Source organism: Elephantulus edwardii, unplaced genomic scaffold, assembly GCF_000299155.1.
Source record: "Elephantulus edwardii isolate Elephantulus edwardi_28Jun2011 unplaced genomic scaffold, EleEdw1.0 scaffold00217, whole genome shotgun sequence".
Classification (NCBI taxonomy): domain Eukaryota; kingdom Metazoa; phylum Chordata; class Mammalia; order Macroscelidea; family Macroscelididae; genus Elephantulus; species Elephantulus edwardii.
In genome coordinates, this window is record NW_006399967.1 from 2,573,635 (window position 1) to 2,599,242 (window position 25,608).

General features: G+C 58.1%; 1 protein-coding gene across 1 annotated transcript; it reads left to right on the forward strand.

Annotated features, from left to right (window-relative positions):
- Positions 1-8,581: 8,581 nt before the first annotated feature.
- On the forward strand, positions 8,582-17,704 carry MKNK2 (MAP kinase interacting serine/threonine kinase 2). Its single transcript, XM_006897929.1, has 13 exons — positions 8,582-8,632; positions 12,225-12,315; positions 12,565-12,669; positions 12,749-12,846; positions 14,403-14,482; positions 14,691-14,764; positions 14,885-14,989; positions 15,071-15,126; positions 15,242-15,337; positions 15,819-16,013; positions 16,464-16,628; positions 17,285-17,328; positions 17,455-17,704. The coding sequence occupies exons 1-13, from the start codon at positions 8,582-8,584 to the stop codon at positions 17,702-17,704; spliced, it is 1,410 nt and encodes a 469-aa protein (XP_006897991.1).
- The last annotated feature ends 7,904 nt before the right edge of the window (positions 17,705-25,608 follow it).

Sequence of the window (25,608 nt, forward strand, 5' to 3'; positions counted from 1 at the left end):
GGGGTATATTCCAAGAAGAGGTCAGTATTTGTTCCCATCCCAAAGAAGGGTGACCCAACTGAGTGTGGAAACCACAGAACAATATCATTGATTTCACATGCAAGAAAGATTCTACTGAAGATTATCCAAAAATGACTGGAACAGTACATCAGCAGAGAACTGCCAGAAGTCCAGGCTGGGTTTAGAAGGGGTCATGGTACTAGGGATATTGTAGCTGATGTTAGATGGATCTTAGCTGAAAGCAGAAAATACCAGAAGAATGTCTATCTGTGTTTCATTGATTATGCAAAGGCATTTGACTGCATGGATCATAACAAACTGTGGCTGACTCTGAGAAGAATGGGAATCCCAGAACATATAATCATGCTAATGCGAAACCTATACTCAGACCAAGAGGCAGTCGTCAGAACAGAGCAGGGCAACACTGCATGGTTCAAAATTGGGAAGGGTGTACGCCAGGGATGTGTCCTGTCTCCATAACTTTTCAACCTGTATGCAGAGCAGATTATCCGAGAGGCTGGGCTCTATGAGGAGAGGCGTGGCGTTAGGATTGGTGGAAGATCTATCAACAATCTGCGTTATGCAGATGACACAACCTTGCTCACTGAAACTGAGGAGGACCTCATGCACTTACTGCAGAGGGTCAAGGACTGCCGCCTTCAATATGGACTGAGGCTCAATGTTAAGAAGACAAAAATTCTCACCACTGGACCAATCGGTAGCATCAGGATGGATGGCGAAGAGATTGAGATTGTTCACAGCTTCAGTTTGCTCGGCTCCACGGTCAACACTCTTGGCACCAGTAGCCAGGAAATAAAAAAAAACGTATTGCGATGGGAAAATCTGCGGTTAGGGACCTCTCCAAAATACTCAAGAGCAACAGTGTCTCTCTGGAGACTAAGGTGCGCCTGATGCAGGCCATGGTTTTTGCAATCGCTTGTTATGCATCAGAGAGTTGGACAATGACTAGGGAGGATAGAAGGAGAATTGACGCCTTTGAGCTGTGGTGCTGGAGAAGAGTATTGAATGTACCATGGACTGCCAAGAAAACAAACAGATTCATCGTAGAGAGGATTAACCCAGGCTGCTCCTTGGAGGCAAGGATTCTGGGGCTTCGTCTGACATACTTTGGACATGTTGTAAGGAGAGACAGGTCTTTAGAGAGGGACATCATGCTGGGGAGGGTGGAGGGACAGCGCAGGAGGGGAAGACCCTCTATGAGGTGGATTGATTCAGTGAGGGTAATCGGGATGGGTGTGTCAGAGGCAATGAGATTGGCACAGGATAGAGTACGGTTTAGGGCTGTTGTACATAGGGTCGCTATGAGTCGCAAACGACTCGACGGCACATAACAACAACAACAACAACAACATATTCCAAGCAGTGCAACAGCTAGCTGGACCATAGAAAATGCGACTAGGGTTCTGTATGGTTCCATAAGAAAGGAGGTCCTTGGCCATTAATACCAAAAGTTACCATATTAGGTTACATCAACCCTGCGGACCCCACCACCCAAGATGCTCATTAGCACCTCTTCTGCCTTCAGGGCCAGAATTGATGCTGTCCGTTAGGTGTTGTTGAGTGGACTACGACCCACAGCGACCCTACGGCCAATGGATCTGAACCCTGTCCTTTCCTGTGCCACGGTCAACATCTCTGACAGCGGAGAGTGGGTGATGACATTGAGTTGGGAAACCTGGAACGCACCCACCCTAGAGAGGTCCTAGCATGGGGCCTGATACCCCCTGGACTCAGTATTGGTGCAGATGCGGGCTCGCTGGCTCCAGATCTAGCTCTCCTGACGCTCTGTGCACCTCAGTGTGGGGTCCAGCCACATGCATGCATGATGGGCAATGCAAGACGGTGGAGCTGCGAGCTCTACATGCAACGCTTCCTCCCGCAATTCAGGGGAAAACTTGAAGTTCTGGCCTGAAGCCGAAGAGCAGGGCAGAGAAAAGACAGAGTTCAGCCTAGTGTGCAGAATCTGCATCCCGGGGCGCCCGCTGCCACCCACAAGCCCGATGCCCGAGCAGCGAGGCCCAGGGGACCCCTAGCAGCGGCGGGGACCTACCCCGGGACCCCAACAACCGCCACCTGGTTGGCTCCGCCCATTGGGCGGGCTCTTGAAGTCCATTGGCTCATCGGCCGGGCCTCGCCTCCCACGGCCTCAGGAGCGGGCGACACCCGGGTTCGTTGACGCAAGTGCGTTACCTCGGCAACCTCGGGGGGGGGAGGGGGAACGGGAGGTTCGTGACCGAGCCTGTGCGCAGGCGCGCGGGGCGCGGAATGCTCGCGTGCGTGGAGGGCGGAGGCGCCGTCATGCTGCAGTCGCCGATAGGGGCCGCCCAGAGAGGCCCGGTCGTGCCCAGGAGAGGAGACCTGGGCGGCATCCCTGGAGGGGTGCGGCGGGGCGTAGGGCAGCTGGGGCTCGGTGCTGGGGGGCCTGTGCTAGTAGCCCGGTGCTGGGGGCCCAGTATGGGGAGTCCAGTTCTGGGGACCCCGTGCTAGGAGCCCGGTGCTGGGGGCCCAGTATGGGGAGTCCAGTGCTGGGAGCCTGGTCCTGGGAGCCCGGTGCTGGGGCCGTGTTTGGGGCCCGGGTATTTGTGGCCCAGTGCTGGGGGCCGGGTGCTGGGGGCCCGGTGCTGGGGGCCCGGTGCTGGGAGCCCTGTGCTGGGGACAGTGGCCCGGGACTGCGAGTAGTTACAATCACGAACACACCGCTGCCAGATCAGAACGAGGCACCCTGGACTATGGCGAGTCCTGACTGCTGAAGTCCCTGGCCGGACACATTCACGACCTCACAGTCCTGAGATCTGGAGTAGGTCTCCTAGGACTGAAATCGGTGGGCTGCGCCCTCTCGGAGATTCCAAGCAGAGCTATCTCCTGCTGGTCCAGCTTCCAGAGGCCCCCACATCCCTCGACCCCTCCTGCGTCTTCAGAGCCCGCAGAAGAGCATCTTCAGTGTTTGATTCTGCCCTTGCACCTCCGACTGACCCTCCTGCCCTCAGACAGCTCCCTGTGGTCACAGCCAGCCCTCCCAGCTCATCCAAGGGTCCCCTAGAAACCCTTCACTCTGTCCCTTTGCAGGGCCCCTTTGGCTGGTGAGGCAGTGTGCCCATAGGCTCTGGGGACCAGGCAAGGACATTTCTGGGGCCACCTCCTTCCAGTCACCCTGCCTGGTGAGGTCTCTGTGGCAGAGAGGAGGGACAGGGACGCAGGTGTGACTCCAGGCCTGGCATCCGTTCTGTGGAGGCGGCTTGGGAGGCAGCCAGCGGGAAGCCACCAGAGGCATGGGTGCCACTTGGCCAGCAGCCCAGACACTGGCCAAGGGCTGGAGGCAGGTGAGCAGGGTGGCGTGACTGGTGGAGCCTGGTGAGGTCAGCCTCCTCCCTCCACCTCGAAGCTGCTAACAGCAGTCAAGACACTTTGTACCCAGTCACCTCCATCCCCCACCTCATCCCGACCCCCATATCCCTGATGATCCCACAGCTCACCTGGGGTAGGGAGACCTGGCTGTCACCTGATCACCTCTCCTCAGTCTCAGCCCTTCAAGAACCACTCGGGATTCCCTACCCCCGATCTGAGCGTCATGTGTGTGATGCCACCGAGTGCGCTCAGCAAGGACAGGACTAAGGACATGACACTCCTACCCTACTTCGGAGGTGAAGAAAGTGAGGCAGGTCCTTCCTAAGATGACGAGCTGAGTACCCTGTCACTGAAGTAGTGTGGTGGCCTTTCTCCAGCGCTGTCCGGTCACTTGGCCTCACCCACTGCTCACTTGGAAGCTATATAGTGATCAGTGTCCCTGACTCCAGGAAGCACGCATGTCCACACCCGAACTCCCTCCGCCGCTGAGGTACCAGGGCTAGGCCACGCCCACGTCAGCTTCCCCACCCTCTTCCCATCCTAGAGCTTAGAGGCCCAGCCTCCTCCTGTCCCCGGACTGGAGCTGCTGGAATGGGGCAGCGTGAGTCAGCCAGTCGGGTAGGAAGGGACGCTTGCAGGCACTTGCATCAGCTGCTCTAGACTCTTGGCTTCCAGCCAGGACAGCGAGGGCCCAGACAGGAGTCTGCCCAGTTCCTGGCTCAGCTGGGGACCCCGGGGGCATGTGGAATCTGTCCTGGGAGGCCAGACAGGTCGCAGACTTGGGGGGGGGATACCTAGCGTACGCCACTGATAACTACTTCCTCAATGCCCATAATCACCTTATTTCCCCAGGCTTGCAGCCCCCAGGAAGAAGACGGGCTGGGACAGGAACTCTGATTGCCTCCAGCCCTCTAGCTGGGGGCCAGTCAGGTGCCCACCCAGAGCTGGGACGAGCAAACAGGTGCCTCCAGAGGCCCTGAGAGAAGAGAGATCGAAGGTTTCAAAGAGGTCTCAGTCCTGTCTTCCTCAGGGGCTCCTGTCCCCTCTCACCTTGTGACATCCTCACAGGCTGGTCCTCAAATACCCACTCGCGGCACCTCTCTAAGCCTGTGCCTGTGTCTGGTCACAAACAGACCCTCCAGCCCCCTAACATGCCTGGTGGTGTTGGGGGTAAATCGGTGTTTTCTGATGTTGGGTCTGGGCACAAGGCATTTACTGCCAAGGAGCCCTAGTGGTACAGTGTGTGGTATATCATCTGCTACTCAAGAGTCCACCGTTCAAATCCTCCAGTCACTCTGAAGCAGAAAGATGGGGTGTCATAGCTCTGTCCCTCGATCTTGAGTGTCAGAAACCCAAAGGAAGGTTGCTAAACATCAAAACAAAGAGCTAACAATAGACTTCCAGGTTTTTTAATAGGGTTTCCAGGCAAAAGCCAAGATGCATGGTTCAATTGAATTTCTAGATAAACAATTGTTTGGGACACACTTCTGCAAAGGATAAGCTTATGACGAAAATTCTTTGTGTGTGTGGTAGCTCTCTCACTTGCCCAGGTCCCTTTCAGCAGCCAGGCATCCTGGCCCTGAGGGTCCAGCTAAGCTAAACTTCCAGGGTGAACATGAACTTGACCTGTTTGAAACCATCAAGTGCAGACTCAGGCCTTGCAAAGGACTCAGTGCCTGAGTGGGGACACTAGACACAGAGCACGGCCTCCAGGTCCAGCCTGGCTAATTCCATACAAGTAGGGGTGGGGACATATGGGGATAAGGAAGGTGCTGGAATGGAGGCACTGTGTACTCTGGGAGTGAGTGTCCAGAGGGGGCCTGTGGAAGCCCAGTGGTGAGAGGGAATGGTGGATGGACCAGAATATTAGGGGTCCCTCCTTTCCGGTTTGCTTTAGCATGGGCCAGCATATGAGAGCCCTTCTTCTTCTGAGGTAACTCAGTGCCCGCCCCCCCCCCCGGGAAATTCTGCACCCCCTTCTCAAGGCTAGCTGTCTCCTCTGGGGCCCTGGGTCGGGTGGAGGTCAGCCTCACTTAGCTTTCTCCTGAACCAGGCACCCCAAGCCAGCGCTCAGGCTGTGTCTACCCTTTGTCTGGGCTGGACCTGCTCCTGCTGCCAGGACTGCACTCTGGAAGGAAGAGGGAGCAGGCCCAGGTGAGCACCACGGCCAGGGAGCAGGGCCTGGGCACTGATTTCCTGACCTGGAGAGGGGAGGGGCCAGGGGAGGCAGGCACGAGGAGGCTCTCCAGCTTCCCCCCTGACTTCCCTCTGCCTGCCCTTGTCTAGCGCCTCCACTAGCTGGTAAACAAGAGCCGCCTCCCTAAGGACAGTTCCAGGAATCCAGCTCTGGGCCTGGCGGCCAGCACTCTGCAGGGCAGGGCTGAAGGCACGGGCATTCAGGGGGGCAGACGCACATATGCGCGCGCAGGGAATTACCCCTATGTGTCTGGCAGGCATTGTACATGCTAAGGACGGGTGTGGACAGATCCCAGCAGGCCCTGCTCACAGCAAACAGGGACCTCCCCACCTTCCCCAACTGTGGCTCCCCGAGGCCCTGCCCTGCCCTCTCCAGCCCAACACGTGGTTGGGGGTTCAAAGGGATGGGGGATGGGGACAAGGGACCTGGGGATGGAAGCGCTGAATCTCAACACCCAACATAATTCTGCCAGCCTATCTTCCCAAGGACACAGCCTGAAGTCCAGGGACATATGTGGGTGTTATGACTGAGGGGCAGGTGGACAGCAGGGATTCTGCTCAGCATCTCACAGGCCACCCCAGAAAAGGACCAGCTTAGATCTGCCGTGAGCAGTTCAGAGGGAGACAAACTCCACACGGATGGACCCCAGACCAGAGTCTGGAGCTGCTCTCTTCCTCTTCAGTCCTTCACCCCTGAAAACCCCAGGCTCTGGAAGGCCCACAGTTCAGTAAGGATGAAGCCAGTCCTTCCAGCAGGGCCAGGATAGACTGGCTTCAGGCTTTGGGATCAAGCCCTGAATCAGACCTCACCTGAGTGGGCAGAGCCTCTCATGGTCAGCAGGTACAGGCAGCTGGGAAGTAGATGAGTCACTCCAGCAGCCAGATCCTGGGTCCTGGGTCGCAGGTCCAAGTCCCCTGTGCTAGGCCCTGGGACCCTAGAGAGAGTCCTATTGTCATGTGTCAGTTCACAACAGTGGAATACTGGAAAATGGCCGAGGTAATCCTATGCACCGACATGCACTTATCTGTGAGGAGTAAGGAGTCCTAGGGGCATTTTGCATTTTGTGTTGAGCTGCAACAGAAAAGTCACTGGTACAAAATCCAGCCAGCTGCTCTGTGGCAAAAGGATGAGGCTGTCTCCATCCGTTAAGACGTGTTGATGTTTGGTACCATCGAGTTGAGTAGGACTCACAGTGAGTGACCTGTCCTGTCCAGGGCCATTCTCATAGTTTAGGACATAACTTGAGCTCTTTGCTGCTATCACCGCAATCCATCTTGTAAATGGTATTCCTCTCTTTCACCTAAGTTACACCATTCCAAACACGATGTCCTTTTCCAAGGAATCGTCTCTCTTGGTGACATGCCCTCTGAAGATGGCAAGAGGGTCGCTGCAGCATCAGTTTCACGACGGAGGATTTGGTCAATGGGACTAGATGCTACCATTCAAGCAGAATTCCAAAGTCTTGTGCTCCTGGGATTCACACGCCTTGTGGGGCAGCATTCCAGTGGGACCAGGCATGACCTTATCAGGCACACCTGCAGATGGCAGTTCACCCAGGTATGCCTCTGACCACCCAGGGTAAAGTGAGGGGGACCTCCCTCAGGGCAGTTACCCCGGCACACCTTCTTAGGAGGCTGTGGGGCTGGAGTCTAAGGGGTACTACAGGTGATCCCGTATCCCAGTGGTCCAAACTTTGGCTTTTCTGTGGGGAGATATTTTGCGACTTGAAAAGTGGTGATGGTTGTTGTTGTTGTTTAATGCCATCGATGTTTAATGCGACCCTATGAACGAACAGCCTGAGCACTGTTCGTGCATAGTTTCCAGAGGCAAGCCATTTTGGAAGTGGATGCCGCTCCTGCTTCCAGGCTTTTTTAGTCGGGAAGCTCCAGCCAACACTGTCCACCATGGGTGCCCATTACCACGATTGGCACATCACTGTCACAGGCTTCAGCATCACAGCAACCACGAGTTACCTCTGTACAGCAACGCACAGACCAGTGCTATACCACCTAGAAGAATGTTTGACAGGAAGACAATTTGAACCTGGCCCGAGGGTGATGGTAGCGCGTTGAAAATGTACCAAATGGCATTTAAATTGCACACTTTCGAATGCTAATTTTATGTGATACGGCTTTTCACCGGAATAAACAAACTGAGAAAATAACGTGGGAGAGTTTATAGGAAGGGCATCCTCCAATGGAGTCACCGTGTTCCAGGGAGTGGCTCCCCGTGTTGGAACTAACTGGGTGGGTCTTGTGAGTTTCTGAGTTTCAGGCTGCCCCAGAAATACCGATGCCCAGAACCCTCCTATCTTTGGACATGCAGTTTGGCAACCAGCGGACCATCAAACAGCTGCGCACCCTATGAGCGCAGCCTTAATACCTGCTACACTGCGCAGCCGCACAGGACCCTCCGCGGAGCCTCCACACCCCCGCCTCGAGCCCTCACTACGCAACCGCATTAGGTGCCACGAAGCGCTCGCGTAACTCCTTCGCCCACTCTGCGCAGCCGCAGTCGCTCCCGGAGGCACACGCCCCGCCCCGAAGATCGCGCCACGCAGCGGCACTGGGGCGCGCCGAGGAGCCCACCCTCGCCCCACCCCCGAGCTCGCGGGGGCGTGGCCGGCGGCGGGGCGTGGCCACGGCCATACGGCGCCTGGCCTATAAAAGCGGCGGCGGCCGTGGCACGCTTGCTCCTCTCGTCGGCGCGGCTCAGAAGAGGAGTCCGCGGTGGCTGCATTGGCGGTGCTGTTCACCGCGAGGTCCGCGGAGCTGGGTCTGAGCTGCGCGACTTCGGGCGCCGGCGGCAGTACTGTAGCCCCGGCGCGACCCCGACCCCGGTGAGTGCGACCCCCGGCCTCCTGCTCGGCGCGGGCACCCCTCGGCCTCCTCCGGGATCCCCGGGGCCGACCGCTCACGGCGCCTTTGTCCGCCGCCCGCCTGCAGGCTCTAGTCCCCGCCGCCTCCCGCCTGCCAGGCCGCCTGCGCTCGTTCCCCGCTGGCGGGGTCCGGACGAAAGATGGTGCAGAAGAAAACCGCCGAGACGGAGAGCTTCCGCCGCTCGTACAAGGTAAGGCCCGCGCGCGTTGGGGTGGGGGGCGGGTCGACCGGTCGCCGAGTTGGGGCCCCGCTGGAGCCTCCGGGGCCCGGCGGGCGCCCATCGTCCCCAGCGCCCGTGCGGGTTCTGGCCCGGGTCCGCCCCCGGGACCCGGGACGCCCGGCTGGTGCTTCGTCCCTTCAAGCCCCAGGCTGGTGCTGCTGGCGTCGGGTGCGTCCTCCGAGAGCCCCCGGCTGGAGGGGGGCCTCTGGCTGGGGGGGCCCCTGCGAGTCCCAGCCGGGTTTCCACGCCCCGATCGCCCTCGGGAACGTGGGGAGGCCCCTCCTCGGGAAACTCCCTGCTGGGTCCTGGGTGCCCCCCTGCCAGCTGATGCCCAGTGACACCCTCCCCACCGCGCTGGGAGGAGTCCTTAAGAGAGCCCAGCAGAACTAGGGGCCCCTATCCTCGCTGCCCTGCCAGGGGCTGTACCCCAGCCCCCACCCCGGGAATCCCAGAATGAGCCCCTGGGACTTCTGTCTGGGGCCCCCCTGCCAACCGCCCCCCGCGGCTGTGCGCTCCAGGTGGGCTCAGGAGGCGGTGGTCTCGGCCCCGCGTCCCCCCTCTGCGAGAGAAGCGCCCAGGGCCCTTGGGGAAGCTGTGAGGGGGTGTCCCGCAGCCTGCCACCTCGCAGACGCCTCACGCCCCAGTGCCGTTTCCTGTCTGAGCGGGAAGTTTCCGAGGCTGCTGCTGGCTGCTGCTTCGAGGCTGGGTGGCAGACGATCAGGTTATGGGGGGGGCGGGCAGGTGCCAGGCCAGGGGCCCCAGGAGCTGGCCCGGGGGACGCGTGATGTCAGTGGCCCTGCACCAGCCCGTGCGCCGGTTATGCAATGGCAGGGAGCCGCTGCCCAGTGGAGAGGAGAGGGGGCCGGGGCTGTGTTTATGTGTGGTCTGTCCCCTTCAGGGGCAGGGCGGAAGCAGCGACAGGGTCACCGCGCGGGCCCAGCACTGCTGCCAAAGCAAACCACTTCTGGATGGTTCCAGCTGCCTCCTGCCAAGGCCTGCTGACTCTGGGCGGCTGCCAGGCCAGGGCGGGGCCACCCACACCTCAGCTGAGCTGGTCGGCTGCTAGGGGGAGTTCAGGCTCTGCTTGGGGAGCCCCTCTGGGCCCCTGACCCATGGCACCCAGGGGACATAGCTCTTGTCTTGTGATTGCCTGCCTGCCCTTCGTGGAGGGGAAAGTAGAGGTCAGGGAGGACTGGCCATGTACCCATGCTTCCTGGATCTGCATGACCTGGGAGCTGGCATCGCTGGGCACAGCTGATCCTTGGCCTTGGTGGCTGGCTGTACCTAATTCCTCTGAGCTAGAGTGTAGAGCAGAGAGCAGGCAGGGGTAAGTGGGGTGAAGGGCAGGACCTTTGTGCGGTGGCCCTCAACATATACTGGTTGGGGAACAGTCTGAGGTTGCACTCACCAGCCACAGGCTGGTTCCCCTCTCTCCTGGAAGTCCGCTTGGCTGGGGGGCCAGGAGACCTCCTCCCAGGTGGAGTCAGACACCCGGCATTTTAGACGGGCCTTAGCAGAGGGCTCATTGGCCTTGCTCCCTGGCCTGGCCGCTCAGTGTTGGCCGGGCCCTGTGGGAACCAGGTCCCCTGTAGAACAGGGCAGGTGGCTGCAGCAATGCCTCCTCCGCTGTGCCCAGCCTGGGCTCGCCCTGGCAGCTCTTTGTGGGGGACAGGCAGGTGGGAGGGCCCCCCCTGGTTTCTCTGAACTCCACCTAGGACTCCACCCACCTGGTCCAAGTCCTGGATCCTCAGGCCCTCCTGCTATGGGGCCCGTCACCTGGGAGGACAGGTATAGGAATTTGAAGCAGGCAGAGTGGTTGGTGCCTGTTTGCTGGTGACAACCAGAACCGTCATCTGGAGGCCCCAGACGCACAGCCACCCCTGAAGTGACCGATACTTCTGTCTGACCAGGGAGCTCTGGCGGCTAAGTGGAGCTGCCAGCCCAAAGGCACGTGCTTCGGATCTCCTGTGTGATTTTACTGCCTCTGAAAACCCGCTGGAGGCTCAGCTCTGAGTCGGTTCCAACTTGACAGAACACAGCCTGCCTGGCCAGTGAGCTGAACCAGCCTCTGACTCCTAAGGAACCGGCCGGGCCTCACCTAATTTAAGGTTCCGGCATCCTCACTCGAGGGTCTGCAAACATGGGCTATTTCAGGTAGTCCTTTACTTTGGCCCTGAGGCTGCTTGAGCCCTGGCTGCCCTGGTCCTCACCCCCCTGTGGGGCCTGGGGCTGGAAGGGAGGGTGAGCTGGGCCTGGGGGGCACAGATGAGGAGCATGTGGGCACAGAGCTGGCTACCGAGCAGGTGGCACTACTCAAGCCAGGTGTGACCTGGATCCAGGGGGCCTCCAAGGGTGCGTGACGCTCTGTATCTACCACCTGCCTTAGGAAGAGGGGCACAGAGCAGCATCGGTCAGGATGCCAGTGGGGAAACTGAGGCCCAGGGGCTTGCCCAGGTCTCTGGGGTGAGGCCCAGCTGCCTTGAGTAGGGCGTGAGAAAGTGGCCAGCTTGGAGCCCTGCCCTCTGCCACCAGTGAGTCACCTCCTGCCTGCCAGCCAGCCTTTGATGGTGAGGTCAGGATCCGCGGCAGCCACGCGGGGGGAGCCAATGAAAGCGGCGTTGGGGCCTGTTCCTCCGGCCCTGCAGACAGACCTACTACTCCAGGGTCATCGCAGGCGGCACTTCTGTCCTGAGGAGTCTGACCTTAGGATCTTAGTATCTGGGACCCTGTCTGTACTGCAGGGTGTTGCAGTGCCCGTATATGCACGTTGCAGGGTGTCTCTGTCAGCATAGCATAGCGTGTCCATACCGCGGGGTGCAGCAGCACCCACCTGTCCTCACAGTGGGGTGCAGCAGTGTTAGGATAGTGTTCCCGCACCACAGGGTACCTCAGCACCCACGTGTCCTCACCGCGGGGTGCAGCCGCACCTGTGTATCCTCACTGTGGGGTGCAGCCGTGTTAGGATAGTGTGCTCACCGCGGGGTGTCCCAACACCCGTGTATCCTTACTATGGGGGTGCCTCAGCACCTGTGTATCCTCACTGTGGGGTGCAGCAGTGTTAGGACAGTGTGCTTACTGTGGGGTGCCGCAGCACCCGTGTATCCTCACCGTGGGGTGCAGCAGTGCCCTCGTATCCTCACTGACTTCCACAGGCTTCTCTGGGTTGAGTTTTCACAGGTAGATCGCCAGACTTTGCTGCTGTGATGGCTCTAGGTGGCTTTGAACCTGGAGCCTTTTGGTCTTCAGTGGAGCGTGCTTACACCATCCAGGCCTCCCTGCCGGTGTTCAGGCCCCGTAACTCCCCGTGCAGGCTGTGGGGCCGCGTGTCCGGCTTGGCTTACTCAGTTCCAGTGACACATTTCTGTTTGTGACGGCCACAGGTGTCTCCACAGGCACCCTGGCCAGAACCCCTGGCAGTGACCGGCTGCAGCCCTGCCTGTGCAGGCTGGGAGGCCCTAGGGTTGGACAGGGCAGTGGGGCCCCTCCGCCCAGAGGCCGTGCCGTGTTATCAGTGGGCACGTGTGTGACTGAGCGCTGAGGGCTGTTTCTCATCTCTCTACAGGGGGTGAATCCTTTCGAACTGGCCTTCTGCCTAGAACAGGTCCTCCTCGAGGACCAGGATGGGGACACCGACTTCAGCCGAGCCCGCCCAGGTGAGGAGACGGGTTGCATTTTGGGGGTGGGGGGCGGGGCTGCAGATACAGTGATTGGGATAGGCAGGATCTGTGTTGAGGAGCCCAGGCAGGGGACCCCACAGGTAGGGACAGGAATTGGGAATGGGTAGGGGCTGTGTTGGGGGAACCCTCAAATGGGGGCCGGATGTGGGAGAGCAGGTGGACGGTGTGTTGGGGGGCTGTGGGCAGGGTGGTTTCCTGACTGTGGCTCCCCATGTCCCTGCACAGATGTGCCTGCGAGCCAGCCCATCGACATCCCAAATGCCAAGAAGAGGGGGAAGAAGAAGAAGAGGAGGTGCCGGGCCACCGACAGCTTCTCAGGACGCTTTGAAGGCAAAGATGGGGGCTGTGAGGGAGGGGGGGGGGTTCCGGCTGGGCGTAGCTGGGCCCTCACCGTGTTCTTTCCCCCTAGATGTGTACCAGCTGCAAGAGGACGTGCTAGGTGAGGGCGCACACGCCCGAGTGCAGACCTGTATCAACCTCATCACCAACCAGGAGTATGCAGTCAAGGTGAGTCCCCATGTATGGGCAGCAGCAGCCACCACAGGCCTGGGACAGGGGAGGTGGCGAAACCAGTGCCCAGTACCACCTGCAGCGTGTCAGGGACAACAAGGGCCGCCCTGCTCGCTCCCTGGGGCCAGGTGGCCAGCAAGGCTCACTCAGGTCCTGAGATGGAGACATCGTCAGACTTGGGGTCCCAGGGGCTCGTATCCAGGGACTCGGTGCGTGTCTGAGCTGACCAGGGCCCTGCCGAAGTCCTGGCCACAGCCTCACGAGCCCACCTGCCCTGGAGGCCGCCTGCCTGGGTGTCCAAGTGATCCATGGACTCGCATCCGGCTGGGAGTGCCAGGTGGTGAGCTGGCTGGCCTAGAGCCCAGGTGGATGGCCAGGCCACATGGTGCTTGCCACATCCCAGCCACGGAACCTGTTCGGAGCTGCACAGAGATAGGGTGGTCCCTGACTGGAGCGCCCCTCCATCTCTGCTGGCTGGCTGGGCGGATATTGTTTCTCCTTTAGGGAGGCGATTTAGGGAAGGGGGATAGGCCGGTGAGAAGCCCGAGTTTCGTGGGGTCAGCACCCTGAGTCACCCTGTTGGGAGTGCAGGGGCCACCTATATGGTGTTTGCCGAGATCAGGAGAACCCCCACAGGCTTCTGGAGGAGGGGCTGAGGGGACACCTGGACTGACTGCTCAGGACTCAGGACAGGCTGGAGGACAGACGGGTGGGACAGTCCAGTTTGCACTGCACAGGCGCCTGGGCCTGTGGGAAGTTCTTAGTGACTTGGCCGTGGGAGGGGATGGGACATAGCTTGGACCTCTGTCCAGGAGTACCACTGCGAGGGGACGCCACCACGGAGTTTATCTCTGAATTTATCTGCACGTGAGTCACAGGACCTGGGACAGGTTTGTGGGGCCTTCATGGTGATGTGACCACTGCCCCTGCCTCTCCCAGGAGGGGGCCCAGAGCTCTCCATATATGGTCAGGAAAAGTAGATTCCTTTCATATTGAGACCTTGGTGTTGCGGGCAGCGTGGTCTTGAGACCCAAGAGCAGCTTCCCAGGAGGACGTGCAGTGGCAGAGAGTTGGGGGTGCCTGAAACACAAGGTTCTGGGACCATCTTGGGGAGCTGCTGTTGGGCAGACTTGACTGGCCGCTGGTCTTAAGTGTCCACCACAGCCGGCTAGGAGTGGACCCACAGGCCAAAGGAGGATGGCATGTCCACAGCCAAGGCCCGTGACCTTGGTGTGTGCCTCAGGCTGTGTGCCTGGTGGCTGTCCCAGCATCTTTGAGGGTGCTGACCCCATGCCCTTAGGGGCCATTTTACAGAGCTCTCCAGGCTAGGAGCAGAAAGCTGCCTGACTTCCTGCCCCACATCACCCCAAGGCTGAGTGCCCAGTCTTGACTTCTGGCATATTCCAGGACCCCACAGGCCTGCTTAGGCCTGGAGCCAGGGCCCTTGTCACAGAAGGTGGCATTTCAGGTTTTCTGGGAGGCATGTTTCTGCCAGTCACCTGTCCGCACCTTCACCTCTACCCTGGCTGACCCAGTCCCCCTCTTGGTTTCAGATCATTGAGAAGCATCCGGGGCACAGCCGGGGCAGGGTATTGCGGGAAGTGGAGATGCTGTACCAGTGCCAAGGACACAGGTAGGTGCTCATGTGGCCTTTGGTGCAAACTATCCAACACTCAGGAGTTGAGCGCCCCTGTGTACTGCTGCATGCCACAGCACCTGTTGTGTGGCCAGCCCCATGCAGCCAAGTCCTGTGGGTGGATCCCCACGTGGGGGGAGGTGTCAGGGAGCCCACAGGGGCCTCCGGAAGCCACAGCTCTCTTCTGCTTCCTCTCCTCCCCCAGGAATGTTCTGGAACTGATAGAGTTCTTCGAGGAGGAAGACCGCTTCTGCCTGGTGTTTGAAAAGATGCGTGGAGGTGCGTTTCCAGCTGGGTTCTAGTGGGAGGTGGCCAGGAGCATGGTTCCTTGTTGGGGTGAGGGGGGCCTCCCCCGTGGCGTCCCACTTGCCCTCTCACGTGCCCTTTCTCCCACCCCAGGCTCCATCCTGAACCAGATCCACCAGCGTGGGCACTTCAACGAGCTGGAGGCCAGCATGGTGGTGCAGGACGTGGCCAGTGCCCTGGACTTTCTGCACAACAAAGGTAGGTGTCAAGGCCCAGCTGCCCAGGCTCCCCGGAAAACCTCAAAGCTCCCCACTAACACGGCTCTTCTCCCCCCCCCAGGCATGGCCCACCGGGACCTCAAGCCCGAAAACATCCTGTGTGTGCACCCCAACCAGGTAACCCCCCCCTCTGCACAGAGTGTGGCACTTTCGGGGTGGGCACACCTGGGAGAGCCCCACGCCAGGGCCAGCCCTCTCCAGCCCACACCAACCCTCTGTTCTTCCCCTGCAGGTCTCCCCCGTGAAGATCTGTGACTTTGACCTGGGCAGTGGCATCAAGCTCAACGGGGACTGCTCCCCCATCTCCACGCCGGAGCTCCTCACCCCGGTGAGCACTGCTGGCCGCCCCGAGGGTGGGCACCCCTGGGCGTGGACACAGCGGAGGGCGGGCACCCCCGGGCACGGACACAGCGGAGGGTGGGCACCCCCGGGCACGGACACAGGCTGGTGGAGCCCAGAGCGCCACCTTTCGCCTGGCAACAGCTGCCGATTGGGTGAAGCTGGTGGGCGGGCCCCGACAGCAGCCGCCAATGGGCCGTGTGGGCGGCAGCCGCTTGGGGCAGGGTGGAGTCCCGGCAGCGGCCCGCTGACTGGTGGAGCAGGATAGGCAGATTACAGCAGGGTGGGGCGGGCTTCCACAGCCGCTGCTGATTGGCGGGACGAGGTAGACTCGGGTGGGGTTGGCGGGCGCTGCTGCGGGGCGGGGGTGTGGGCGGGGCCGGGGGGGGTTGTCCCAGCGGCAGCTCTGATTGGCTGAGCTGGGCGGGAGGAGGGAGGTCGGGGTGCTGAGGTTCTCTCCCTCCCCGCAGTGCGGCTCGGCCGAGTACATGGCCCCCGAGGTGGTGGAGGCCTTCAGCGAGGAGGCCAGCATCTACGACAAGCGCTGTGACCTGTGGAGCCTGGGCGTCATCCTCTACATCCTGCTCAGCGGCTACCCGCCCTTCGTGGGCCATTGTGGCAGCGACTGCGGCTGGGACCGCGGAGAGTCCTGCCCGGCCTGCCAGGTACGGGAGGGGAGGAGGGATGCTGCAGGGGAGGAGGAGGATGCAGGGGGGGGGATGCAGCAGGAGTTGGGGTGGGAAGGTGGGATGCTGCCTCTGACCAGGTGCGGGGAGGTGGGAGGACCACGTTGATGGCGATTGCCTGCCAAAGCCGACAGGTGGGTGGCTGGGCCTCCTGGCCTTTGGATTTGCTGGCCTGGTCCGTCCATCGGGCTCGCCGGCCATGCCTGTCTGTCTCTGTCGGACTCGGGAGCCTGGTTCTGACTGCCTCCCTTCACTCCGACTTTACCCCCCCACCCCCCCAGCCTGGTTGGTGGCGTAAAATGAGTGGCATCTCTCGCCAGCCCCGTGCTGCTGCTCTGTCTTGAGCATCCCAGGCCAGGGCACCCCCAGCAGCTCGGAAAGGTACCCCACGCTGGCCAGGCCTCGCTGACCCTGCCCTGTTTCCCCCAGAGCATGCTGTTTGAGAGCATCCAAGAGGGCAAGTACGAATTCCCAGACAAGGACTGGGCCCACATCTCCTTCGCCGCCAAAGACCTCATCTCTAAGCTCCTTGTGCGTGATGCCAAGCAGAGGCTGAGTGCTGCCCAGGTCCTGCAGCACCCCTGGGTGCAGGGGGTGAGTGCAGGGCAGGGGCACAGAGGGATGGAATGCAAGGTGAGTGAGGACTGAGGCACGTAAGTGAGGTGGCCAGGGAGTGCGGGTGGAGGCTAGAAGGAGACACAGCTCCCTGAGCGGCCAGACTTGGCAGCACCCCTGAGAACCACGTTCTTAGCCTGCGTGCTCCAGCAGGGCCCAGTGGGACCCTCAGGTGCAGCGTTTCGGGGATCTGTCACAGTCACGCAGCGGGGCCTCTGGGCTGCACAGCTCCGGGAACAGGCCGCCAGGGACGTCAGTGGAGCCTAGAGTCATGTACTCTCGAGGGCAGGAGTTGATGGGGGAAAGGAGGCCTGTGGGGACCAGCTGGAGGTGGTCTCCATGGCTTTCTGGGAGATCTGGGTGTTTTAGCCCGGGGAGGCCCCAAGTCTTCACGGCCAGGCCGAGGAGGGACCTTGTAGGAGCTGGTTTTACCAGTGCTTCCACTAGGTGTCAACAGAAACTTGGGAGGTGTGGCGTGAGGGTGGAAGACCTGGGACTCTGGGGGAGAGGGCCGTGGGACCTGAAGGCTGGGAGACACTCACCGTTCTACTTGTAGACTTTTTGGACTCAGAGGCCAGATTCTTTCTCTGGGTACCTTGAACCCCACCCCTTCAGCTATGTCCTTGTCATTGCAGAGCGCTCCAGAGAACACGCTGCCCACGCCCATGGTCCTGCAGAGGTGAGGCCACCGTGAGGGAGGGTGGAACCAGAGGTGACGGGCTTGAGTGACCTCGTGATGTGTGGTGGGGGGCAGCCAGTCCTAATCTTGCCTCTCCAGTGACCACTTTTGTCCATCTTCCCTCAGGAACAGCTGTGCCAAAGACCTGACATCCTTCGCAGCCGAGGCCATTGCCATGAACAGGCAGCTGGCCCTACGCGAGGAGGACTCAGACGCGGATGGCGAGGCGGGGCCTGGCATGCCCGTCCTCATCCAAGCTACCTCACGCTGCCTACAGCTGTCACCGCCTACCCAGTCGCAGCTGGCCCAGCGACGCCAGAGGGCCAGCCTGTCCCGGGGAGCAGCGCCCATGGTCCTGGTGGGCGAGCGGGCTTGAGCTCCACGGCCTCCCCTGTACATAGCCCTGCCCCTCTAGATTGACAGTTTTTTTAAGCTATTTTCACGGCTGGTGGCGGGGCTGGTGTCCTAAGCCCTGAGCTCAGCTGGGGGTGGTGTTTTCTATATAAGGTTTTGCTGTTGGGTTCCCCCCCCTTTTTTTCCCCCTCACCTGCCTTCCCCCTCTTCTCCCTATTTTTAATGGTATTACAAGCAAAAGCAAGCACCCAGGGACTCGGGGAGTGTGGTTGCCTGGTTTCCTCTCCCTACACCCCCATACCCCCGCCTGTACTGTGAACGCCCCACCAGCCCCTTGCTAAGGTCACCTGCCATCCCCCAACCTCAGGAGAGCCCTGCCCCGCCTGCAGGGGAGGGCAGCCCAGGTGGCCAAGCGACGCCCCTGTCCCATCCCTGGGACCTCTCCCTCTCCCATTGATACCAGATTTTCAGGTGGATGGCTGCAGCATCTCCCCCATGACCCCATATCCTCTCAGCGGCTTTGTCGGGCCAGGGGGTCCCCCTCTGCGGGGCTGGAGGGCCTGGGTGCACACTACCCACTGGGTTTCCCCACCCCCAACTCCCTTATCCTAGCGTCCCCCTCCTTCCACCGTCAGTGGCCCTACCCCTTCCGTTCCTGTGTCCCCATGGGAATCAACAATCCAGAGCTTCCTTCAGGACTGTGGAGGCCAGACCCGGCCTCTGCCCTTGACCTTAAGATGCAGCTGCTGCTGGCCACTCACCTGCTGACCCCACCCCTGTCCAGGTAGCCCGAACTGCGCTAATCTGCGGGCTCGGGAGTGGGCATCGCAGCAGCATGAGCTGCATGGGTGCCAGGCAGGCCCTGTAGGGTCCTGGGCACCAGGGTTCTGTCGCGGGCCTCCTGACCATGCCCGACCAGACCTGCCGACCTGGGAGCTGGGCCAGCTCCGGTTTCCATCCGTGGTCTGTATCCTCACGGGCAGGGGATGCCGATTGCTGCTGTCCAGCCTGTGCCCCTATGGCACCCAGGACCCGCCGGGCAGCGCGTGGTCTCTGCTAGCCCCCTCCCAGCACACCCCATCCCCTTCCGGGCGGTGAAATACTATGCAATATGCGCTGCTTCTCCGTGCACACGGGGTCGCCAGTCAGGGAGGGGGCGGCGGCTGGGAGAGGGGCCCCCCTCCCGGCCAAGTGCCCAGCCCCCACCAGGACGGCCTAGCCCCCCAGTCAGCTCAGGGCGGGGACAGCCCGGCTTAGTCGGGCTTGCTCCTCGTGTTTAGTTAGGTTTTTTAAAACATCAGTGGACCCCTCCCTTCCCTGTTCTTGAAGAATACTTGAATGTTGGAGCCACAGGCGAGAGACTCGGGGTCTAGGCCCCCTTTCCCGGGGTCCCCTTCTCTTCCCAAGTCTGGAATGATCGGCACCATCTCGGTGGCCAGCGGGGGGCTATCGCCCTCTCCCTGCTGGCTCTCCGCTGACTCGGGAGCTGTGGGCTGGTTTTTCCAAAGATGTCCTGTTGCGCTTCCTGGTGGGGGTGGGGTACAGGCTGCCCACCCTCCAAGCCCCGCCATTTCTCCACCACCAGTGATTCCTGCATTTTTGTAACCAGAATGAAACATGGTCCCCTCCGCCTGAGGCGGGTGGCTCTGAGCTCGTACTGTGAAAGCGGGCGAGGGGTACAGCCTTCCAACGTCCAGATGTTGAAAGAAAATTTTTTCAGACTTTTTTTAATGTGGGGAAAAACATCCAAGCACTTTAACTGCATTGCACCAGGTGAACTGACAGCTCGAAACTTTTCCTTTTACACCAACTGTCGAAGCCAGAGTTTTGTATTCTGTTTTGTAAGGATTTAATAAAAGTCATAAAAAGACCTGCTGTGTGTTGTTGCCTTGAACTTCTTCTGGTGGCTTGGAGGTGACTGTCCTTGGGAAGACATGGCCAAGGTCACCTGGAAGGAGCCTGGAGTCAGGCCTCTACCTGGGGCTTGGGCTTCCAGCATGGTGCCCCTGCCCACAAGATGGTCCAAGGCTGGCCTTGGAGGGCCTGTGGCAGCGCCCATCTGTCCAGGTCAAAGAGAAGGACAAGGTCTTTGAAGTGCTGCTGGTGGTGTAGCTTACCTGGGATGTTGCCGGCAAACAGCCCCTTGGGCTCTGGGGTATGCCAACCTCTCTGCAGAGGAAGAGCCAGAGCCCAGGGCTGGCTGGTCTTGTGTTCTGGAGCAGAGGGGATTGGTCAGACTCAGGCCCAACCTCCTCCTGTGTGCTGGTCCTGCGTCCCGGCATGGAGGGCATTGGTCAGACTGGCTCAACCTCCTCCTGTGTGCCTCCATCTGCTCACCCATCAGAAGGGCTCTGAGGTCCTCAAGAGGTTTCAAGCGGGGAATACAAGTTGGACGAGGAGAGCAAGGACTAGTTCTGCTCTTAGGGGGCAGGAGGGCGTGCAGGCTGCGGGGATCCAGGTGATGCCCAGTGAGCAGAACAGGAGAGGGTGAGGAAGGCAGAGGGCTGGGGGGACAGGCCCCACAACATGAGGCTGCACCCCAAGAACAGTGGGGAATACCATAAGAATTAGAAATAGCTTCATTGAGGTTGAATTTTTGTGCCTTAAAAATCCAAATTGCTGTGGTTTTGGGACCTACCTCCACAGGGATGTCACGGGGGTGTAAGGGTGACCATACTTATTTTGAGGAGTCACTGGGTTCAAACCACCAGAAAGATGTGGCCTTATGATCAGCAGTGCCAACCCCACAGACCATACCACCAGAGTAACTGTGCTTGCCACGGCCCCCCCTTTTCAGCATGACCATTTCAGAGGTATTTGATGCATTCTGTGTCATGTAGTCACCACTCTTCCTAGAACATTGCCATTAACTGATAGAGGCCCTGATCCCATCAGCAGTTACACCCCCCTTTCCTCTCCCCAAGCGCTGTTGTAGCTGACCCTCGAGTGTGCATTCAGAGGCTGTCAAGTCCATGGGAGGACGTTGCCCAGCTATCACCTGCACATCAGCTACTGGACTAGAATCGGCTAGAGAGGGACATCATGCTTGGGAGGGTAGAGGGACAGTGCAGGAGGGGAAGGGCCTCTATGAGGTGGATTGATTCAGTGACTGGGGTAATCGGGATGGGAGTGTCAGAGACAGTGAGATTGGCACAGGACAGAGCAGAGTTTAGGGCTGTTGTACATAGTGTCGCTGTGAGTTGCAAGCGACTCGACGGCACATAACAACAGTTCTTAACCGTTGCTTTACCTTCACCCCTGGGCCCTCGACTACGACTCCTGCAGCCCTGTGAACAATCTGAACCCCATCTCTCCTGCGCCGTCCTCCCATTTCTGACACACGAGCCCATCGTTATGGCCACTGTCCACCAGCTTGATGAGGTCTTCCTCTCTCCCACTGACCTTCCACCTTTCTTGTCCTTTTCCAAAGACAAGTCCTTTCTAACAATATTCCCAAAGTGAAGTGAAGCGTAACCAAGCCTCCAAGGAGCAGCCTGGTTTGTTTTTCTCCAAGACGTATCTGTTCTTTTGACCGTCCATGGGATATTCAGTGTTCTTCAACACCACAGTTCAATGTCCTCAATTATCCTTCCACCATCCTTAGTCATCATCCAACTTTTATAACAAGTGATGAGAAGAGCAGCTTGCAGCAGCTCTACCTTAGTCTTTAAACTGCCATCACTGCTTTTTGGCGCTTTGGAGAGGTCCTTGGAGGGTTTTTACAGCTAGGGTTTTAGACAACCACCAACTCAGTCGCTCTATATGTATTTACCTGCCTGGGTCTCATGGGTAGAGGCAAAGTTACCTAGTCTTTTGTTTGCTGTTACTGCTGTCTTGGGTGGTGCAGTGGCTTCAGTGTTAGGTTGTTAAGCTCAAGGTTCACGGTTCGAACTCCCCACACACTTTGCAGGAGAAGGAGAAAGTAGCCAGCTTCCATACCACTTTGAAACTTGGAAAACGCTGTAGGACTTTTCCATTCTGCTTGCCAGTTTTTTATGAGTCGGAATCGACTCTCTGGACTGGCTGGGGGGCTTCAGGAGCAGGTCAGCAGCGTGGACCGTCCACGCCGTGGCATAGGACTGGCCATCCAGCAGCTGATCTTTCCGTGTGGCCACATCATACTGGAGGAACCTTCACCCCACCCTCTGGGGTGGGGATGTGACTAGACGGCCCTGTCCCCTCAGCTGGTGTGGGCTGTGTTTGTGTGAAGAGAAGGCATGAGTGAGGGCTGTCTCAGCTGTCCTTCCTGCCATCCTCGGCCACCCTGCGGCTTCACTGCTCCCAGACCTCAACTGTGGCTGCGAAGCCGAGTCCCACGCCAAGTCCCCGCCCTGCCCAGCGGCGGGGCCCCGTCCAGCCCTGCCAGGCCACACTGTTGACCGCTCCCTGCCCTCTGCCGCCTGCCAAGTCGGGCCAGGGCCTTAGGAACAGCTTGTCCTCTGAGCCCAGCCTGGAGTTTTTATTTGTGCGGTTTCCTCAGCGATCCAGCCCTCTTCCTCATCTTGCTGTTCTTAGAGGGCCAGGCAGGTCTGGGGACCCGGGGAACAGGGCTCAGAGCTGCCCCAGCCGTGACCTTGGCCACTCGTGGCCTCCCTGGGCTTAGTTCACGGCGCCAGCCCCTGGGGCAGTCACGTCCTGGCCACGCGGTGCAGAGCTGGAGAAGAGGCATGTGAGAGGCAGGTCAGGCGCCTCAGAAGCAGGCCTGGGACACGTTCCCTTGCAGGACAATCAAAATGTGTTGCTGAGGACTCTGTCCCAGCTCGTGCCAGCCCCGTGGCACAAGGCAGAGTTGCTCCACAGCATTCTGAAGGCTGTTGTCTTCCTGGAAAAGAAATTCTGGGAGCTCAACAGTTAGAACATTCTGCTGACAGCCGAAAGGTTACCGCTCCATGAATAAAGATGTGGTGATCTTTTCCCATCAAGAGAAGACCCCTGACGCTAAACCTGCCGCCCCCCAGCCAGTTCCCAGAACCCCCAGCGACCCTCAGCCAGGTTTCCTGCAGCAGTTAACCCTCACAGGAGGAGCTGTCTCTCCCTCGGAGCAGCTGGTGGATTCAAACCTGTGAACTTTGGGCTAGCAGCAGAGTGTGCACGTGTTGCTGTTGTTGGGATCTGCTGCTGAGTAGGGATCCACTCATCACTAATCCTCCTGCAGGTTTTCAGAGGCAGGAAATCGTACCGGAGTCGAGAGCCCCTCTTTCTCCCGTGGAGAAGCTGCCAGATTCGAACCACATGCCTTTGGGTTGCCATCACAGCTCCTACCAGCAGGCTGCCAGAACTCCCTGATCTGCACTGTTCCCCGTGATGATTACAGCCTTGAAGCTCTGCTGTGTCCTCCAGGGACACCAGGAGTCTCACGACAGCTGTAGGCAGGCATTGGTTAGGGAGTTTCTATGGAAACAGAAGTTCACATCTTTCTCCCGGGAAGTAGCTAGTGGATTGGATTAGAACCACTGACCTTTTCATTAGCAGCCACGTACTTTAGCTGCAGCACTAGGACGTGCTAACAGACAACATACGGGGGGGAAAGGAATTTTCTATACTGTCCCAACATTTTTCTGTGAACCTAAAATCATCCTTAAATGTTTATTTTTAAATAATCCATATAAACCATTGTTGTTGTGTATTGTAGAGTCAGAACTGATCCCCGGTTGACCCTCGGGGCAGATCTTCAGAGGCAGTTAATGACATCATTCTCCCACCCTGGCCTTGAGCTATATGCCTTCCGGATTACAGCGGATTACAGCGCAGCTTCTTGCCTCTAGGCCACCAGAGCTCTCTTAGAACCAGATAATGGAATAAACCATTAGAATCTGGAACAAAACTCCCACACCCACTCCTGTGGACGCTCACCTCTCAGCCAAGTGGGGGGTCACTAAGGGAATGATAACATGAGGGGGTGCTTGTTATGTTAGGTGCTATCCAGCTGATTGCATCTTGCAGTGACTCTGGGACAGCAGGCCTGAACCTGTCCTCTCCCGTACCGTCCTCATCGCCCCGTCCTCTCCCTCACCGTCCTCATCACCTGAACCCCATCCTCTCCAGAACCCCATCCTCCCACACCATCCTCATCGCCCCGTCCTCTCCGGCACCGTCCTCATCGCCCCGTCCTCTCCGGCACCGTCCTCATCACCTGAGCCCCGTCCTGTTTTCTGCATCCTCAACTTCTCTGACACACTTGAGACCACTGTCACAGTTACCGTGTCAATCCATTGTGTTCAGGGTCTTTCCTTAGCTGCCCTCCATCTTTCCAAAAAACAGACCTTCCTAACAACATGCCCAACATCTATGAGGGCGGAGTGAGCCAAAAAGGATGTCGAGAGACACGGAATTGTGCTCAACACCCTAGAAGCCAAAACAAAAGGAAGTTTTTATGAAGTTAAAGATTTGAACAGAAGGTTTCAAATGGCAGCTCCTCGAGACAAAGCAAAATATTACAATGAAATATGCAAAGAATCAGAAAATAAAAAGGAAAGAATTCATTCTGCCTTTCTCAAGCTGAAGGAACTAAAGAACAAATTCAGGCTGTGAGTTGCAATAGTGAAAGATGCTATGGGCAAAACCTTGACTGATCCAAGAAAAGTCAAAATAAGATACAGAAACACAAAGTGAATGAAGGATAGTAGTGTGAAACACAATGTATTCAAATTTTGTATGGACACAAATATAAAATGCAAGTTTAAAAAAAGAAGATGCCAAGAAGACATGGTATCACTGTACCAGGAAGCACTGGCTGACACAGAATCGTGTCATGATTATAAACTATAATCAAGAACCAACAGTAATTAAGGAATAAGTTCAAGTTGCTCTGAAAGAATGGGCAAAAATAATAAGGTTCCAGGAATTAATGGAATACCAATTGACACATCTCAACAAACAGATGCAGCCCTGGATGTGCTCCCCGGAGTGTGACTAGAAATCTGGAAGACAGCTACCTGGCCAACTTGCCAAAACAGCTACACATTTATTTCTATTCTCATAAAAGGTGATCCAACACAGATTGTGGAAATCATGGAAAATTATCTAAAAATAACCGTAATAGCACAGCAACAGAGAACTGCCAGAAATACAGGCTAGATTTAGAAAAGGTCACAGTACTAGGATATTATGTTGTTGTTGTTATGTGCCGTCGAGTCACTTGCAACCCATAGCGACTCTATGTTCAACAGTACTGACGCCTGATCTATCCTGTGCCCACTTTACCGTCTCTGACACACTTACCCTCATTACTCCAGTCACTGTGGCAACCCATCTCATCGATGGTCACCCTCACTGTCTCCATCCCTCCACCCTTCCAAGCATGATGTCTCTCTCTAAGGACTGGTCCTTCCTTGCAACATGCCCAAAGTATGTCAGAGTAAGCCTCAGAATCCTTGCCTCCTAGGAGCAGCTTGGCTTCATCCTCTCTAGGACAAACCTGTTTGTTCTTCTGGGGGTCCACAGTATGTTGTAAACCAGGGACACAGATGAGACAAGGACGCCATGATGGGGAGAAAACAGAAAGGGTAAAGGCAGGGGGTGAACAGCTCCAAGACTGAAGCTCCACACCCAACTTCCCTGCAACTTTGTTGAAAATTGACAGGGAGTAAATACAAAAGAGAACTCTATGCAAATGAAACTCAGCTCCTCCTACTGAAAACCTTATGCTTGACTCAGGAGGGAGGTGTTAGCAAATACAAGGCAAGAACTGTGAAGAGGCCTGAAGGTCGGCCTGACTCCTGTGGCCCGTCTCTGGGAATTCCAGCTTATATATGCACCTCCCTCATATCCTGATATAGCATTAGGTTTATCATTGATATTTCATTTGATACTTGGCTTCACCCAATGGCATATTCACCACTCTTCTCCAGCACCACAGCTCAAAGGCATCAATTCTCTTTCTACCAACCCTAGTCATTGTCCAGCTCTCTGATGCATAGCACACAA

Coding starts and splice junctions, on each gene's coding strand:
- MKNK2 (XM_006897929.1), top strand. CDS start 8,582: ATGGTGCAGAAGAAAACCGCCGAGACGGAGAGCTTCCGCCGCTCGTAC. Junction 12,316..12,564: donor CTTCAGCCGAGCCCGCCCAG/GTGAGGAGACGG, acceptor GTCCCTGCACAG/ATGTGCCTGCGAGCCAGCCC. Junction 15,338..15,818: donor CGCCGGAGCTCCTCACCCCG/GTGAGCACTGCT, acceptor CCCTCCCCGCAG/TGCGGCTCGGCCGAGTACAT.